The following is an 18,188-nucleotide window of genomic DNA, read 5'->3' as shown; positions in this document are numbered from 1 at the left end:
AACAATGTTAAGGAAATTATTTCCAATATGTGGAACATTTTCATGGTAGATGAGGAAATCAAAGAGGCATTAGGATCAAAACCCTCTTTTGTGTACAAAATGGGTACGAATATCAAAGGATACTTAGAGCAAGGGGTTAAGAATAGGGGATTAGAGAATGGGACTAAGCACACCACAAAATGTGGACAATGTAATCAATGTTTTACTATTAATGAAAGTGACGGCTTAGTTGTGGAGAATACCAACAGAACCAAGATCAAATTTGTTAAAGGGAATTGTGCAACCAGATATGTGATATATCTGGCTAAATGCACGGAATGTCCTGGATACTATATAGGTAAGACAGAGCGGTGTTCTAAGAAGAGGATATATGCACACTTATATAGTATCAGGACTAAGGACAACAAAAATGCCTTATTTAAACACGTGGAAAAATATGGAAATGAACACAAATTTACTTTTGGTATTTTAGAAAATATCACTCTGGACCCTGGGGGGGGGGGGGGGTGACATTAAGAACGTTTTGGCATGTAGGGAATTATGGTGGCAATTATTCACTTATGCCAACATTCCCCCTGGATTAAATGATTTTATATCTATTAAACCCCTATTGGATAGAAGAAGATAACCAACTATTCATATTGGCAATATTCTTGCATTTGTACCATACACATTTTTGTATTAGTATTTATTAGTATTTTATAGGAATTTTATAAGAATGTTTCATATTCACTTAAATGGTGGTATGTTTCTTTAAGAGTTTTTAAATTCAAATCTGTTTGGCACCATTTCATGTATTTAAACAGTCTTTTGGAATGATTCGTTGTTCTGAAGAAGCTCACAATTTCTAATGAGTGAAAGCACTTAACATATCATTTGTTCATGTGAAATAAATTAATTTTGGTTTTACAAAAGTCAGCAGTGGAACTGGTTCTGGAGTTGTCGTGAAGTGGAATTACATGCTGTGTAATTGTGGTGGTGTAGTAGTGTTTCAGAAGTGTTGTCACGAAGTACAATATGTAAACAAAAGTGACAGGTACTAATAATAGAACACTACCTTACAATGTGGGAGCAAAAAGTGACAAGTACTGATAAGAGAAAGCTACTTTACAATATGGAAAGAAAAGTAAGGGGAACTAATAAGAGAAAACCATTCTACAATATGTAAACAAAAGTGACAGGTACTAATAAGAGAACACTTCGCTACAATATGGAAACAAAAAATGAATGAACAACTTAAATATTGCAGTGACAGCATCTATGCTCATAGAAGATTACACAGATAGCATGATGTTAATATGCAGCGAAGAGGTAACCAAAACATACATGACTGAAGTTTTTGCCTCTATTGCATCTAAAAGAAACCAAAGAAGGGTGTCTGCAGAAATATTTAATGAAAGTTATGAGCTTTCATCCACAGTACTTAAACAAGGACTTCATCAGAAGCTGTGCAAACCATTCCACTCATTTAATAGACAGCCTTTCCTTAAAATGTCACCAAACCATCTATTCAAAATTTAAAGTGGTAAACCACCATTATTCTACCAGCATATTTTTAAAAATATCCTAAAAATATGTACGTACATATGTATGTATGTATATATGTATGTATGTATATTTGGACAGCGCAGTGGTGCAGTGGCAGTGTTGTCGCCTCACAGCAAAAGGTTCTCTGATTCAATTCTTGGCTGGGGTTCCTTCTGTGTGGAATCTGCATGTCCTCCCTGCATTCGTGTGGGATTCCTCCAGGTGCTCTGGTTTCCTCCCACATTACAAAGACATAAGTTTGGAGTGTTTCTCCCTGGGCCTCCACTGAAAATGGGCTTTGTTCCAAGTCATACTTTCCCAGTTAACAAATGTAAAATGAAATGTAAGTATAAAATACATAATATTATTGCCATATCTATACAATTCAAATATCTGAAAACATCACAACCTAAATAACACAATAGAATTCATATCACCAGATAAATACAAAAAATAAAGTAGCATATATTACAATGCAGAACATCACAACTTCACTGCCCAAAACTTAGGTACATTTCACTACAAAGGATCACCACTGCACAGGATTTAAGAACACTTTCTTTTGGATGTAATAGAGGCAAGAACTTTTATATTGATATATATATATATCTATATTTATATATATATATATATATATATATATATATATATATATATATATATATAAATAGATGTTATAGATAGATAAACATACATATACATATATACTGTATATACAGAGAGAGAGGAAGAATAAGCATATACATGAATAAATATTTACATAAATATACATTTGTCTATACATTTTCAGTTCATATTCTGAATCATGCTACAGTACCCAGTAAAAAGAAACATAGTATTTAAAAGGAGAAAGAAAACTGGATAGTCTAATATTTACTCTTTGCACCACTGTGCAGTAGCTGAAGCAACTGTCTGAGTTTTTAACAGTGTATAGGGTGGACAGAATTCAACAGAATATATCTGGACTACATTATGTTTGATTTAATTATTTACTGTTAAAAAATGACCCCCCCCCATTAATATTCCAAAATGTGAACGCTGATTGGTCAGTCTGCATATTGTAAATCAGAGTTATTGTAATGGAAAAAGGTCTAGTCTCCCGGATTTTTTCCATTAGTATAATTCTTTTTTTACAGCAACGGAGAACGCAAGATCTCTGTTGCTTTTTACACACTCTCGCTATGTTAAACAAGTTTAACATAGTGAGACAGCTTTAAAAAAAGTAACGGAGCTCTTTCTATCTCCGTTACTTTTTTTAAAGGTGTCTCACTATGTTAAATGGGTTTAACATTGCGAGACAGCTTTAAAAAAAGCAACAGAGATTCTCCGTTGCTTTTTTTAAAGCTGTCTCGCTATGTTAAACTCCTTTAACATAGTGAGACACTTTATAAAAAGCAATGAAGATCCTGCTTTCTCTGTTGCTTTTTTCAAAACTGTCTCGCTATGTTAAATGAGTTTAACATAGCGAGACAGCTTTAAAAAAAGCAACGGAGATTCTCTGTTCATTTTTTTAAAGCTGTCTCAGTATGTTAAGCTCCTTTAACATAGCGAGACAGTTTGTAAAAAGCAACAGAGATCTTGCTTTCTCCATTGCTTCTGCCCACAGCTCTGATGTACTGTGTAAGCATACGCATGCGCAGTACATCAGAACTGCAGCAGAATACCAGACAGCTGCGGAAGGGCAGCAAGGAGGCATTATACAATGCCATGATTTAAGAAAAGTAATTATTTTTTTCTTAAATAATGTCATTTTATAATAGCAATAACCCACTTCTGGGTAAGTGGGTAATGCTGGATTTACCCAACGTTGTCTTTATTTGGCCACTCGGGCTTTGCCCTCATGACCAAACCACACCAACCATGGGTAAATCCAGCATTACCCACACCCAGGTATGGGTTATTGCTATAATATTCCATTAGTCTTTAATTGCTTCTGATATTAATTATGGACTGTATGTAGCTTTGATAAGACCTACCAAGCAACTATCTTTGTGTTTTATTAAGAAGTGCTGCACTAACAGTAACATATATGCATTATTTCATTTGACTAGGCAGAAAATAATTTCAAGCAATATAAATTATAATGTTCTAGAATAGCAAGAGATATATTTTGTGATGTACAGCTTCAAAATTGTGATATTCTGCTTTATTCTGAAATAAAATGTAATAATGAGGCTTGCTTTCCATTAGTAATGTTTCAGATGAAGAGGGATTGTAAAACACAGTGCCATGATGCCATTATGTTTCTTACTTTTACTTACAGGTTCACATCTTTCAGTACAGTTGACAATTGATACTTGCACCACATGAAAGCCAGAGTTAGGATCATACGCTTCGAAACATTGAATAAAGTTACATTGGCCATTCTCCAAGTGCTGAATTAATGACTCCCCAGGATTTATTAATGTAGAGTCTTGGAAAATGCAGACATCATCCTTTTCTGAAATAAGAAACAGAATTGTTACAGAAAATATTGTGATACAGACTGATACTACTGACCTTAAATATCTTCACCTTACCTGAGATGCCATCTTTTTTTCTATCTCATAACTGTTTAAAATGTTCTAATTGGTAGATGACTTCAAAGGACAATGTATTATCCCTGCTATATGAAATAGTCTAAAATTCACAGGTTAACTTTACAGCCTCAGGACCTATTATGCTTCTAACTGTTATCGTACATGAAATCTTCATCTGCCCTACTTCCAGATAAGTAAGATGCCAGTACTCAGTCTTAAAAGTTTTATTCAATGAATTAGTGTTCTTGTTAAAAGATTATTTGGTAGCACAGAATTTCCTCAGTGTTATATAAAGTTAACATGTGGAGGAGGAGTCAGAGTGGGTGAGTGGCTTGGAGCAATGTGGTTGGTGGATTACTATTCTCCATTTGAATATCTTTAGCTGGCCAGTGGGAGTGAGTAGATATTTATTCTCAATCTGAATATCTTTAACTGGCCAATGAGATGGGTGGATTATTGTTTTCAAATTGAATGCCTTAATTTGGTCAGTTTGGGAGCTTACTAACCTTCTCATTCAGTCTTAACAGCTATTAATAGTTTTAATTTGTAGACCCTGTCTGCTTTTTAGCAGCTCAGACATTTGAATTTAAGAACCTAGAACATACCATTTAAGTAGCATCAAATGTTTGAATTTAAGAACCTATAGCATACCACTCAAGTAGCAATCGCCTGCTTTTATGTTTAAAGAATCCACATAGTACAGATCAGTCAATAAAATGAATTAAAGAATAAAAAAAGCATTTTTGCTGGGGCAAAGCTTCATCAACAGTATCAAATTAAATATCAAAATGGGAATTGCTTTTACAGAATAACATATCAAATCTACAGCCTGCTTTTACAAAGCTTTCTTGCTTTAATCAAAGGTTTATTATAGCAGCTTCAGTGAAAAGCATATAGTATTGAGTACCCCACTCTCTAGAAGAAAATACAGTGTGTTTTACCTTGCCCTCTTTTTTTCAATATCATTTTTGGTACAGGCAAGACATTTATACAAATGAGAATTTATTTGGAAATAAAAAAGCGAGAATCAAATATTCTGAAAATCATTAGCTTAATTGGACTGAGAGCAGCAGGAATAATGATTGTGCTTAAAAACATTATTAATAAGAGTGGAGATGCTTGTCATAGTCTGTAATAGGATGAAGGAGTCAGCCAGACAGGACTTATATATAAAGGAACTGGAGTATCTTGGAGGAAAATGGTCTTAGGGCTACCTTTGTAAAATTAATTTTGGCACTATATTCTGTGCTTTTATTTTAACTGAGCCAAGATGCCTTTAGTAGAGCAGCATATGATACTGCAGATCTCATCTGGTCTGATCTTTTTTGCCTCTCTTTTATTTTCCTGTCTGCTTGCACCAAAATAAATATAGTGGCATTCATCTCTTCCTTTTTGATTTCTCTCATAGACAGATGACTGCGCCAGAGGACCTTCTCCTTTCAGCCTCTTTTAACAATGAGGACCATGCTCTATAGCATAGCATTAAGAATGAGGACCATGCTCAATAACATAACATTAAGAAAGAGAACCATGCTCTATAGCATAACATTAACAATGAGGACCATGCTCTATAGCATAGCATTAAGAATGAGGTCCATGCTCTATAGCATAGCATTAAGAATGAGGACCATGCTCAATAACATAACATTAAGAAACAGAACCATGCTCTATAGCATAACATTAACAATGAGGACCATGCTCTATAGCATAGCATTAAGAATGAGGACCATGCTCAATAACATAACATTAAGAAAGAGAACCATGCTCTATAGCATAACATTAACAATGAGGACCATGCTCTATAGCATAACATTAACAATGAGGACCATGCTCTATAGCATAGCATTAAGAATGAGGTCCATGCTCTATAGCATAGCATTAAGAATGAGGACCATGCTCTATAGCGTATCATTAAGAATGAGGTCCATGCTCTATAGCATAGCATTAAGAATGAGGACCATGCTCTATAGCATATCATTAAGAATGAGGACCATGCTCTATAGCATAACATTAACAATGAGGTCCATGCTCTATAGCATATCATTAAGAATGAGGACCATGCTCTACAGCATAGCATTAACAATGAGGACCATGCTCTATAGCATAGCATTAACAATGAGAACCATGCTCTATACCTTAGCAGCCTTTACGAATCCAGCAATCGTAAACCCTATCCTTAAATAATACCAGACATTTACCACTGTTTGTAGATGTACTTAGCATCAGCACTATTCCTGTTTGTGATTCATCTTTTTAGATACAAATGGAATGTTCCTCATTTAAATGCTGGAAGGTATGAACTTGAATCATACCATCCACGTGTGTGTGTGTGTGTGTGTGTGTGTGTGTGTGTGTGTGTGTGTGTGTGTGTGTGTGTGTGTGTGTGTGTGTGTGTGTGTGTGTGGTTGGAAGATGGTTGATGGCTAATGTCTTTCTGTAAATGTCTATTAATGTGCAGCATTAGTTTGACTTAGGCGGACATTTTTCCTGCTTGCTGTTGTATGTCACCTCACCATTAATGTTATTTTTACTCCTTGCTGCTGTATGTCAGCACACCATTAATGGCATTAGTATGACTTTCATTATTTTAAACAAGTTGCTGTATTGCTATTTGCTGGAGATGGTGCTGATGCAAGCTTTAAGATCATTAAATGGTCACTTGCCTAATAAACTAAGAAATGTATCTTAATTGGGTAGAGTAGTTTTGAGGTGACATTGCTTTGCAATTATTGAAAAAGGATACTCTAAAAATCTGCAACTGCCTCTACTTGTGTGGATTTCCTCTTGGCTAGTTCTCAGCTAAGATAAAAAGTAAGGAAGGGAAAGAACATTGACTGCTTTATTGACTGGAATGGGATGCTTTACCCTAAACCTGGTGCACTCACTTCTTCTGGACCTTCTCTTAGCTTCCACTTATAACTTCCTCCCAGGTGACTGACAGACAATTTTATCTTGGTTAACCAAAATTTTAAGTATGATTTCTGGGCATCTTGTATCTTTGAGACATCTGCAACTATTTGGCCATTGTTAGGAATCTTTTCATACTGACTTAGTTGAAGGAGGATCTAGCCTACTATTTTGGTAAACCAAAGCCATCATGGACCATATCTAACTCTAGGGCTCAGAAGATATTTGTGCTAAATTGTTTTGTTTCTTATACAAGTCTCTTCAACCATGATTTGTTATCTTGAACCCTAAAAGATATTTGGGCTAATCGTGTCTCTTCATTTAAGAGTCCTACTCAGTTGAGCAGTAATGGACTCTATTTGATTTTGCTACTTGCTAAAGGACTATTTCATATTCTTTTATTTTACTTCACTCTTCCTTGTTTATTTTTTTTGGATTGGTCACAAATTAATCAGCAATTTTATTCTTTTATTATTCACATTTGTTCTTAGATTGTTCACTTGCCTTACTGTTAGTTTTATTTTATAATTTTATGATACTTTTTTAATAATACACTTTTATCCATTTAGTTTGGTTAGCTTATTTTGCTATCTAACCTTTTAAATTGTTATATTTGATGACTTTGATCAAATCTGTTTTTAGCATATATCCATTTTATCTTTTGTTTTACACATAATATTTAATTACGACCCACAGCTACAGCAGATCTTTTTTCTACCTAAACTATGCACCAACTTTTTATCTTTGTAGATGTCTCAGTTTATTACAGAAACATTGCTGCAGTTACCATAGTAACCAGTGGGGAGTAGAGAGCATTCTGTAATGCATACCATGCTGAGGCAGAGAGCAACAGTCACAATTCCCGTCTCATAACAGTATCAGGGTCCCCGTGAGTCTTTGAGGTCAGATAGCAGGGACACATCTCCCTCCCAAGGGCTTTGCATTCCAATACCAGGTTGATGCACAACAAGTCAGGCATTATTTTGGATCTTTTGCATATTGTCAATATTGCTTTTATAACCAAGACTTGGCTAGATGAGAATTTTGGTTCACATCTAGCTGCAGCCATACCACTTGGAGACTCAGTTATATACTGCCCTAGAAGAGGTAGGATTGGGGGTGGGGGTAGCTGTATGGAGTAATAACAACGTTAGGCTGATGGGGATGGAAACTAGACAGACTGCCTCCTTTAAACGTGTCTTAGTTGAAGGAGCAAATTGTAGGTTTCTGCCTACCATCCACCAGGTATTACACAAACATTCCTCCAGGAGTTCACTGATTCCTGGTCAGTTCAGTCCTGAGCCATCAGGACACTGCTGTGCTGCTGACTTTAATGTCTGGAATAACAAATGAAACGGTGTCTCTTGCCCATGAGTTCAATTGTATCATGAAAGGTTTTGGGTTTGCACAGGTAATCACCTCAGCAACTCACAAGCTAAAACTTACACTGGATTTCCTCTTTCTAATGGATTTGGTGACCATGAACTTGATGAGGGAACCAGCATCAGGGTCAGATTATTTCCCAACTCACTTTGAGTTATTCTTACTATTTCAATAGTCCCTCAATCTTAAACAGAGAGTAGTTTGCAATACGGGACAGGTAACTCTTGATATGTTTTCTGATGCACTCTTTCAGTTCTTCCATGCCTTGGACTCCCTAGCTCTATGTTTGTCCTGTCTCTACTAACCATTGCGAACCTTGGTTTGCTCACTCTCTTGGTACTTTGAGTAGAGCTTTTTGCAGGCTCAAGCACTGATGGTGTTGGGTGGGCTTTTGGAGAGACAAGATTGAGCCTGATAAACACCATGATTCCTATCAAGCAGAGATTTCCTGCAAAAGGTCAGAATTTCTGTCAAGGGAAATCTCTTAAGTGGTTAACTGACTAGCTGCACTCTTTTAGGTTTGTGGAGCGGCTGTGTAGCCCAGCCTCCTTGACCACCAGAAGAGTATTATCTACTCGGATGTGAGGTAACTGCACAATTTGTTGCTCTCAAAAGTGCCTCCATTAGGTCTACTTTTCCTCCAGCTCGACCCAAGGGTAGTGTCCTTTTTCTCTCTTAACTATGTCTTGGCTGGTGTTTAATATTTCCAATTTTGAGGGGTTCACCATTGTTGTTTCCCATTTTTGTCTACCAAGGATATCTAATCTGGATACATATTCCACTAGAATGGTTTTATCCAACTTCTGTGTACTAGGGCTAGTGATTTATAGGATCTTGGTAACTTTCATGAGGGACAGAATATTCTTCTTACCCTTGAAGGAGGCTTTGGCCAAAACCCTCAAGAAACCATCTCCTGATCCAAACAATTTAAACAACTACCACCCAATTTGTAATTTCCCCTTCCTGAGTAATATTACTGAGAAAGCTGATTATAAGCAGTGAGAATCCTATTTTAATGAAACGGGAATCATGGATCCTTTCCAATCGGCTTTTCTTACTTACCAGCTCACTGAAACCACCCTTATTAGAGTAGTTAATGATCCTGTCATAGCAAGAGACCAGCAGCACTATACAGTGCTGGTCCTGCTGGATCTCTGTGGCTTTTGAAATGGTGAATCATGGCATCTTAATAGCATGCTTGCAATCTTGCTGTGAGGTTTCAGACACAGTTCTTGACTGGTTTACTTATTGCCCCATTAGCCGTTCGCTCGGAGTCTGCTCTATACTCAATTCTTTTTTTCATTCTGCCATCTTGAACGTGGGATTTCATACTGTTCTGTTTAGGGCCATTGACTATTCACTGAGTACATCTACTTTAGGATATCTACTGAGGGAAAGGTATTTAGCAAACAACAGCCATGCTGAAGACACTGAGGTCTTATTCTCCTTTCCCCAGGATAAAATGGTATGTATCTCCCTGGCTGATGACCCTGAATAATTGCATACTGACTAACTGAAGACTGATTAAAGCTGAGCACCACAAAGACTGAGACTTGACTGTTCATGTAACTCTGAGAGATTCTTCTGCCATCCTCTTGCCAAATAATATTTCATACGGAGGTGATAAGCTTGAATACATTCATAAACTGCAGAATTTTGGCATTATCTTTAACTCACAACTGATATTTCTAGACCAGATGTTAGTTGTAGCAAAGTTACCATGTTTATACATTTGAAATATTACCAGGATTAAGCACTTAATACCTTAAGCTGATCTCTTGATTGTTGTTCATGCCCTGATTTCCTCTAGACTAGATTACTGCAGTGCCTCTCACATTGGACCACCTAACATGAACTGGATAATTTACAGATTGTGCTGAACTCAACAGTAAGACTACTTACTAGTACACTACCTTACCAACATGTTATGTCTAATCTTCACAGCCTTCATTGGCAGCCCATCTTCTTTAGTTCTCATACTCTTAGTGTTATTGTATTTGTCCATTCAGGACCAGGGTCTGTGCTTCCTAAAGGAGCCTTAATGCCCATTATGAGTTTTGCGTTCAGCCTCCGAAGGGCTGTTAGCAGTTCCTTGGTTAAATTAGGAAACATCAGGCTTCCGCTTATTTTATTATCAAGCTCCTTACCTGTGGAACTCGCTACCTCATTGGCTTTGAGAGCACTCCTCTTTAGCTAGACTTAGGCAGGCATTAAAATCCAATTTACTTGATTTGCATATGATGGTGTTGGTTGACAGCATGCTATTTGTTGTGCTGTGTTGATGGTAAGTTTATAAAGTCTTACATTTTGTTTTTATACCACAATGGTGTTTTATAAATTTGAATTTGAACTTGTCTGTGGCTTATGGTCTTTGGCAATTATCTTGCATATTGGCACTAACTTGAACTTTGCTAATCTTCGTATTTTGCTGTTATCTCACAGTAGATGTTGTGCATTTGCAAATATGTTTTGTCTTAAAGTTTAATACTGAAATGTCTAATAAACTACCAACACAGCTTGAATATTTCATTTCATGTAGTCATTTTTATTACTGTATTGTAAATTGTCTTATTAACATAGCCAGTGTTATTAAAAGCAATACAAAAGCTATAATCCTGTGAAAGAAAGTAAATTAACCATTGCATGTCAGACTATATCACATTTATTATCATAAGCAAATGCATTTCCGAAAGCACTTTTCAACATGCTCCAGTAAAGAATTCTTCTTCTTTCGGCTTTTCCTGGTTAGGGGGTCGCCACAGCGGATCACCTTGTCCGCTCATGATTGGCAGTGGAATTTTTTTACAGTATCGAGTTGCCAGCCTGGGACCCAACCTTCCACAGAAGGCACACACATGCACACATGCCTAGGGCCAATTTAGAGTGTCCAATCCACCTACAGCATGTCTTTGGGATGTGGGAGGAAACCAGAGCACCCAGAGGAAACCCATGCAACCACGGGGAGGACATGCATACTCCACACAGAAGCCACCCCAGCCGAGGACCGAACCCAAGAACCTCTTGCTGTGAGGCAGCAATGCTAACAGCTGCACCACCACATGCACCAGTAAAGAATGTTGTTTGTCTTTTCGGCTTTTCCCAGTTAGGGGTCGCCACAGCAGAACTCCAGTCCGCTAATGATTGGCAGTCGATTTTTATGGTGCCGAGTTGCCAGCCCGATGCCCAACCTTCAGCAAAGGCATGCCCATTCATGCATGTCTTTCGGAGGCCAATCAACTGCGGGGAGGACATGCAGACTCCACAGAGAAGGCACTCCAGCCGAGAATCAAACAGGAGACCCTCTTGCTGTGAGGCAACAACACTACCGCTGTGCCACCGCAGATCTATGCACCAGTAAAGAATAATGTCTCATATTATTATTATACCTAAAATAATTGTAAATGCATTAGGGTGTAATGATTTTAACACTGAAAGTGTTGCCTTTGAAAAAGAATAGTGAAGGATTGTTATCCAACATAGTACAACAAGAAACAGCAGTGTCTGTTTTTCTTTGCATTTAAATGAGACTGCTTTTACTGTAGTGCCACTGCAGTTAAGAGACTTTAAAAGAAAGCTAATGTTTCTTAGGGCTGTTTTTTTCCATGTCCTGAGAAATTAAGTCTGTGTGCCTGTGCTGCAGTCAAAGCTACAGAACTAGGGAAGTACATTTATTTGTTTCATTTGTTGCTTTTTCACCCAAGATAACTGTTTTACTGATTTTTCTATATTTGTTAAATTGCACACAGCTTAATTGATTTAATATTTGTCGGCCATTTTAGAACACTGTTATAGTACTTCTCTTGTGGGAGTATGTAGTCTTCTGCTATTTTGGATATTTAACCACTGCTGGCTTTACTATAAGTTGTTTTCTGATTGGCTATTTGTTTTTCTTGCTTGCACTATATTACTCTGCTGTGCAAATCACTGTTATTTTTTTTTTCTGGGATGCACTGAGCTGTGCAATTAAACCACTGCTGAAAACTGACTATGAGCTATTTTCAATTTACTGTGACTCTATATCAATCTTTACAAGACAAGGGATTTATTTATTTTTATTTAATTGTCATTGTTACATCTAAGGCAATTGTTTTTGCTGCCTTTTCTGCATTTGGAAATGTGGACACCTCTTAATTTTACTAGTGTTTGGGTCACTTTAGAACAATGCTGCAGTAATTATAAAATGAGAAAAGGTAATAATACTGCTGTTCTGGATGTTTAATCATTCTGCCTTTAATATAGGTTGTTCTTCCAATGGTTGCTTTTTCTAGTCATCCTAATACTAATCAGCCTGTCACTGACTCACCTTAATTTAAGATCATGAGTTGGAGTACAACTTTCTCACCTTGTACCGCCAATCATTTAGCAACAGGTACCTTGGGGCAATGCTCTGTTTAATGCTTGCTGACAACCATTTACTATAGCCACATGTGAGAGGTGCAAACAACTACGTAAGGTGGAATCTAGTCTGTCACCTAGATATAGGCACAGTAACAAGAGTTTATCAATGCCCACACCCACCTTGCACCTGTATGCCACTTAAACTAAAAACAAGCTGGCTTAATGTGAGGTACTTAAGAATTCTGTTCCCAAGCCTCAAAGGCATCTGAGATAAAAGCCTGATTCTTGAACGTCTCAACATCATAATGTAACTGCATGTACTACACCATTTATCATAACCCCTACTCAGAGAAGTCATCATGCCAGCATATCTGGAGCCATAAGGCATTATGGGTGAGTCAACCTAGAAGGAAATGGTCCAGTTAATAGGTGACTTCCTAGTCAGACACACAGATATTCCATTAACCAGGAGTGGCAAAGATATGCAAATGGAATGCTGTCTCTCAGAAGCAAGGAAAGGACCCATATCTATACAGGAAGAATGCAGAGTCCCTGTAATCACAACTATGCAGGTGAAAGCTGCACTCTCTAAAGCCAAAAACACAGCATCCATGGGACCGGACAACATCCCAGGCTACGTTTTACATGAACTTCAGAATGAACTGGCTCCCCACTTAAGCACCATGTTCAATAATAGCCTTGCATCAGGCTTTGTGCCCACTGAATGGTGCACAGCAACAGTTATCCCACTCCACAAAGGGGGAGCCACCACTGATCCCGGGAACTATAGACCTATTAGCCTGACGAGCCTGGTCTGCAAAGCCATGGAACATATCATCATGAAACTCATAAACAAAAACATTGGTAACCTCCAAACCCTGGATCCCACCCAGTTCAGGTTTGTGAAAGGCAGATCATGGCTTCTGAACTTGATCGACTTCTTTGAGGCAGTCACCAAAGCCGTAGATGAGGGTAAAGTAGTTCACACAGCCTATCTTGACCTCGCCAAGGCTTTTGACACCATCCCCCATTCTGGAATTATAGCTAAATTCAATAAACTAAGCATAATTCCCTAGGTCACAAGATGGGTTGCCAACTGGCTCAGTGACAGAACCCACACTGTAAAAGTTGCAGACTCCAAATCTGACCTCAAACCAGTGACAAGTGCAGTACCACAGGGTTCCGTCGTGGGACCGCTCCTGTTTGATATCTACTTCTCTGAAGTACAGACTAACATAGAAGGCCTCTGGCTAATGAAGTTTGCAGATGACTGCAAACTAGGAGCCATAGTCAAGTCCCCAAATGATGTGAACATCCTACAGAAGGGCCTCTCTGAGACAGATGCCTGGTGTCAGAGGCATGGCCTCAAGCTCAATGCCAAAAAGTGCAGTGTCATCCCCTTTGGTAAAAACTCTGTACCCATGAACTACCACATAGGCAGCAATCTACTTAACACCAAATGCGTGATAAGAGACCTTGGGACCCAGGTGGACAGTAGTCTCTCCTTTGATAGTCACATTCCCACAGTAGTCAGGAAGTCCTTCTACATGTCACACCTCATCATAAAAGGGTTCTCATCCAGGAAAAAAGAGGTCATAGTTGCCCTCTACTCATCACTCATTAGACCCATTATAGAGTACAACGCCCCTTTTGGAATGTACCTCACAAGACATCTGCAGCAGCTGGAAAGGCCACAGAAGTACCTCACAAAGAGGATTACGGGACTCAAAAAAATGCCCTACACTGACCGCCTCAAAAAACTCCAGCTTTACTCCGTAGCATATCGCCTACTCCGAGGTGTTCTCTACCTAATACATAAAGATATGTCAAACCCAGAGCTGTTGGACATGCTACACCTAAAGAAATCCCAGTCCCTCAGAGCTACATGCTCTAGGGACCTAAACCTTGTCACCACAATAAACAGGACATGCTGGAGGGATAGATTCCTATCCCAGAGACTTTCCATACTCTGGAACAGGCTACCCACATATGTCAAGCAAAGTTCTTCATTAGCACTCTTCAAGAAAAATCTTGATGAATGGATGGGAAATAGGAAATACACCCCGGGGATCACTTATGTGTGTCTGCGTGTCAGTGGCACAGGAAAATAACTTGCTTGGGTGGTGTAAGCCAGGGAACCTTGTTGGCTAGGCTTGCATAGGCCCTTGGGCCGATAGCCTAGTACCTATCTATGAACCTATGAACCTATGATATGGCAGGTGTGTAGGTCTCTCAGGTCTTTTCACTCCTGATACAGCTGTGACATGGTTACCGTTCATGCGGATGTGAATGACTGAGACATAAATGTCTGGATTAAATGAAGTATGATAGATCTCTCAGACTACACATCCAGGACTGGTATAAAGTTACTCTTGAGCAGCATCCGAGCATCCTACCTTTGGCAAAAATGATGTCTCAGCAGAAACAAAATATGAATGAATTTAACAACAGTCTCAGCTACTTGTGTCATTCTAGGGAAATCTAACATGTTTCAGCTTGGAAGGAAATGGTTGACTGTTCTACTTCTTCCACCAGAGAAAGCCTGCACTTTTTCATATAACAGCCAAGACTTTCTCTACCAACCCTTAGTAGCCTTTTAGAAAATGCAAACCTGTTTCATCTACAAGCCTAGTCAACCCCAACCAAAACGGTGTGCTTGAAGCCTAAATACGAAACTGTCCTTAAAAGTCCTACTAACTGTTGAAAATATAAATATCTGCATCATTACTGAAACATGGCTCCAGTGCAGTGATAGCAGACTTTGTTTACCAGGCTTCAATGCTCATTACATGTTCATATCTGCTACTGAGTTTGCATCCAGTGGTAGGGGTATATCCTTATACTTGTGCAACTTCCTTTAGCTCTATGCTTATACAGCTCGATAATGATAATGCATTTCTTCACATCATAGCTACTATGAATAAGACCCCTTACCACTTCCTTGACAACTTAAGAACCTCTGCTATGTCACACATAATGCATGAAGCATAGCTAAATATGATGGAGTCAAATACTATCAAACCAAATATTATTATACTTATAAATTTCAATTATCCATCTATTAATTGGAATACATGTACTGTTATATGTCCTTGACTTCATCGATGCAAACTGACCAGACCAGATTGTAGGTTCCCTTATTGTACCTAATCATTGCAAACATAACACCATTATGCTCTGCACCTACAATACACCCTCGTTGGAAAGGTTTGACAATTAAGCAGTGGTTCTCAGAATTAGAAAATGCATCAAAATGCATCAAAACAGCTTCTGCATGTGGGTGTGAATGACCCGAGACATACCTCCCTGGACTACACGAAAAGAGACGTGTGAATCATGGATTATGTAGCCCAGGAGGGTATGACCCTAGCCCTGAGCAGCATCCTACCATCACCCAAAATTATACCACAATACAAGAAGAACATGATTTCAACAATTGGCTGTGTTTCTGATGTCATTCTAAGGGGATCCAGTATCTGTCTGCCTGGGATGACATGATGGACAGACCTCTTGATGCTTTGCCAGAGATAGCCTGCATCTGTCACCCCTGGGCTTCCGGATACTGGCCCAGGTTCTTGCCACCTCTATAGCCCAACATAATGCATCTGACATACTTCAGGTGCAGCTAACACTAGGTAAGACAGTGATTCAGGTCATAGACTGCTATAGGTCCCCAACCATGTCCCAAGATTCACACCCCATGTTCCCAAGCACCCTGGAGAATATTAGGGTCCAACCTAACACTCTCATACTGGGTGACTTCAACTACCCCTCCATTAACCGGGAAAACTGCTCATGTACCAATACACTTGCCCAACGTTTCCTGGAATTCATTAATTCCAATGCTCTGGACCAGCTCATTCTTACCTGCACTAGAGGTAACAACATCCCTGAGCTGGTCATTGCTAACATGGGCGACCATTGCTCTACACCAATAGTCAACTCCTCCCTGGTTTTATCCGACCACAAACTAATCACCTTGGAAATCCACATCCCTCCTACCCCCCCCCCCCCCCCCGCAAATGTAACCACCATGAAAAACTTCTCCAAAGCTAACTTTGGGCTTTTAAAAACAGAGGTGGCTAACTTCACAGCACCAATGGAAATGAAGAATAGTTGCATGACCGCCAAATCATACACCAATGCACTGTACGAACACGTACACAAATGCATGGATCTTGCCATACCCAATAGAACCAAGATGCTCTCCTCCAAAAATAGGAAGCCAATCAGGTGGTCCCCTGCTATAGACAAACTCTACAACAGAAGAAGGAAACTGATGTGGAATAAGGTGAAGTCCTAAGGTTGGAAAAACTCCCTTATCAGCCTCAACAAAAAGTTGAGATCCCTCATCAAATCATCTAAAGCTAGCTATGAAAACAGAATTGCAGTAGATAGTAAAGACAACCACAAGGCCTTCTATAGTTATGTAAGGAATCTCCATGGCAATACCCAGATTTGCTGTGAGCTGCTGCACAATGGTACCTCCTATACCAAGCCAACAGATATTGCCAATATACTGGCTGACAGATTCAGTGCCAACTTTACCCCTCTCCCTTCCCAAAGGGCCAGTCACAATAACAGTAGATTGCCAGACACCCAGTATTACTGCTGCACAGGTTAAAACAGCACTGTCCAAGGCCAAGAATACAGCTTCTATGGGACCTGACAATATCCCTGGCTGTGTTCTACATGAACTACAGAGTGAACTGGCATCTCACCTGTGTGCCCAGTTCAATCACAATCTCACCTCAGGCTTTGTCCCTACCAAATGGTGCACTGCTATAGTCATCCCTCTCCACAAAGGAGGAGCAACTACAGACTCTGGGAACTATCTCCCCATTAGCCTGACAAGTCTGACATGCAAAGCTTTGTAATGCATCATCATGGGCCTAATAAACAAGGATACAGGGAATCTCCAAACTCTGGATCCCACACAGTTTGGTTTTGTGAAGGATAGATCAAGCCTGCTCAACTTGGACAACTTCTTTGAGTCAGTCACCAGAGGTGTGGATGAAGGTACGGTGGTTCATAGAGCCTATCTTGATCTGGCCAAGGCCTTTGATGCCATTCCCCATTCAGGAAGCATAGAAAAACTCACTAAGCTAGGCATCAACCACTATATCACTAAGTAGGTTGCAAACTGGCTCAGAGGTAGAACCTACAGTGTGAAAGTAGCTGACTCCAAGTCAGACTGCTGACCAGTCATGAGTGGAGTCCCACAGGGTTTGGTTCTGGGTGCTTTCCTGTTTAGTATCTACTTCTCTGAAGTCCAGGCCAACACAAAGGGACTCTGGCTGACAAAGTCTGCAGACAATTGCAAGTTGGGAGCTATTATTAACTCCCCAAGTGATGTTGACATCCTACAGAAAGGCCTCACTGAGACCAACTACTGCTGTCAAAACCATGGCCTTAAGCTCAATGCCCAAAAAATGTGTCATCATCCCCTTTGGGAAAAACCCAGTTCCCATGAATTACCACATCGATGGTAGGCCACTGAACACATAAGGCTTT

The 18,188-nt window shown here is 39.1% G+C and overlaps 1 protein-coding gene across 1 annotated transcript in view; it reads right to left on the bottom strand.

Annotated features, from left to right (window-relative positions):
* Window positions 1-18,188, bottom strand: part of OTOGL (otogelin like) — a 3,472,886-nt gene that overhangs the window by 127,390 nt on the left and 3,327,308 nt on the right. Inside the window, exon 52 of the mRNA XM_044088067.1 lies at window positions 3,789-3,967. Coding sequence (XP_043944002.1) covers window positions 3,789-3,967 — 179 coding nt within the window. The remainder of the gene's footprint in view (window positions 1-3,788; window positions 3,968-18,188) is intronic.

The sequence above is a fragment of the Protopterus annectens genome, chromosome 11.part0, assembly GCF_019279795.1.
Source record: "Protopterus annectens isolate FY-2018-M chromosome 11.part0, PAN1.0, whole genome shotgun sequence".
In the NCBI taxonomy this organism is placed as follows: Eukaryota; Metazoa; Chordata; order Ceratodontiformes; family Protopteridae; genus Protopterus; species Protopterus annectens.
The sequence above is the reverse complement of the archived record's forward strand: the minus strand, read 5'-3'. Positions and strand labels throughout refer to the sequence as shown.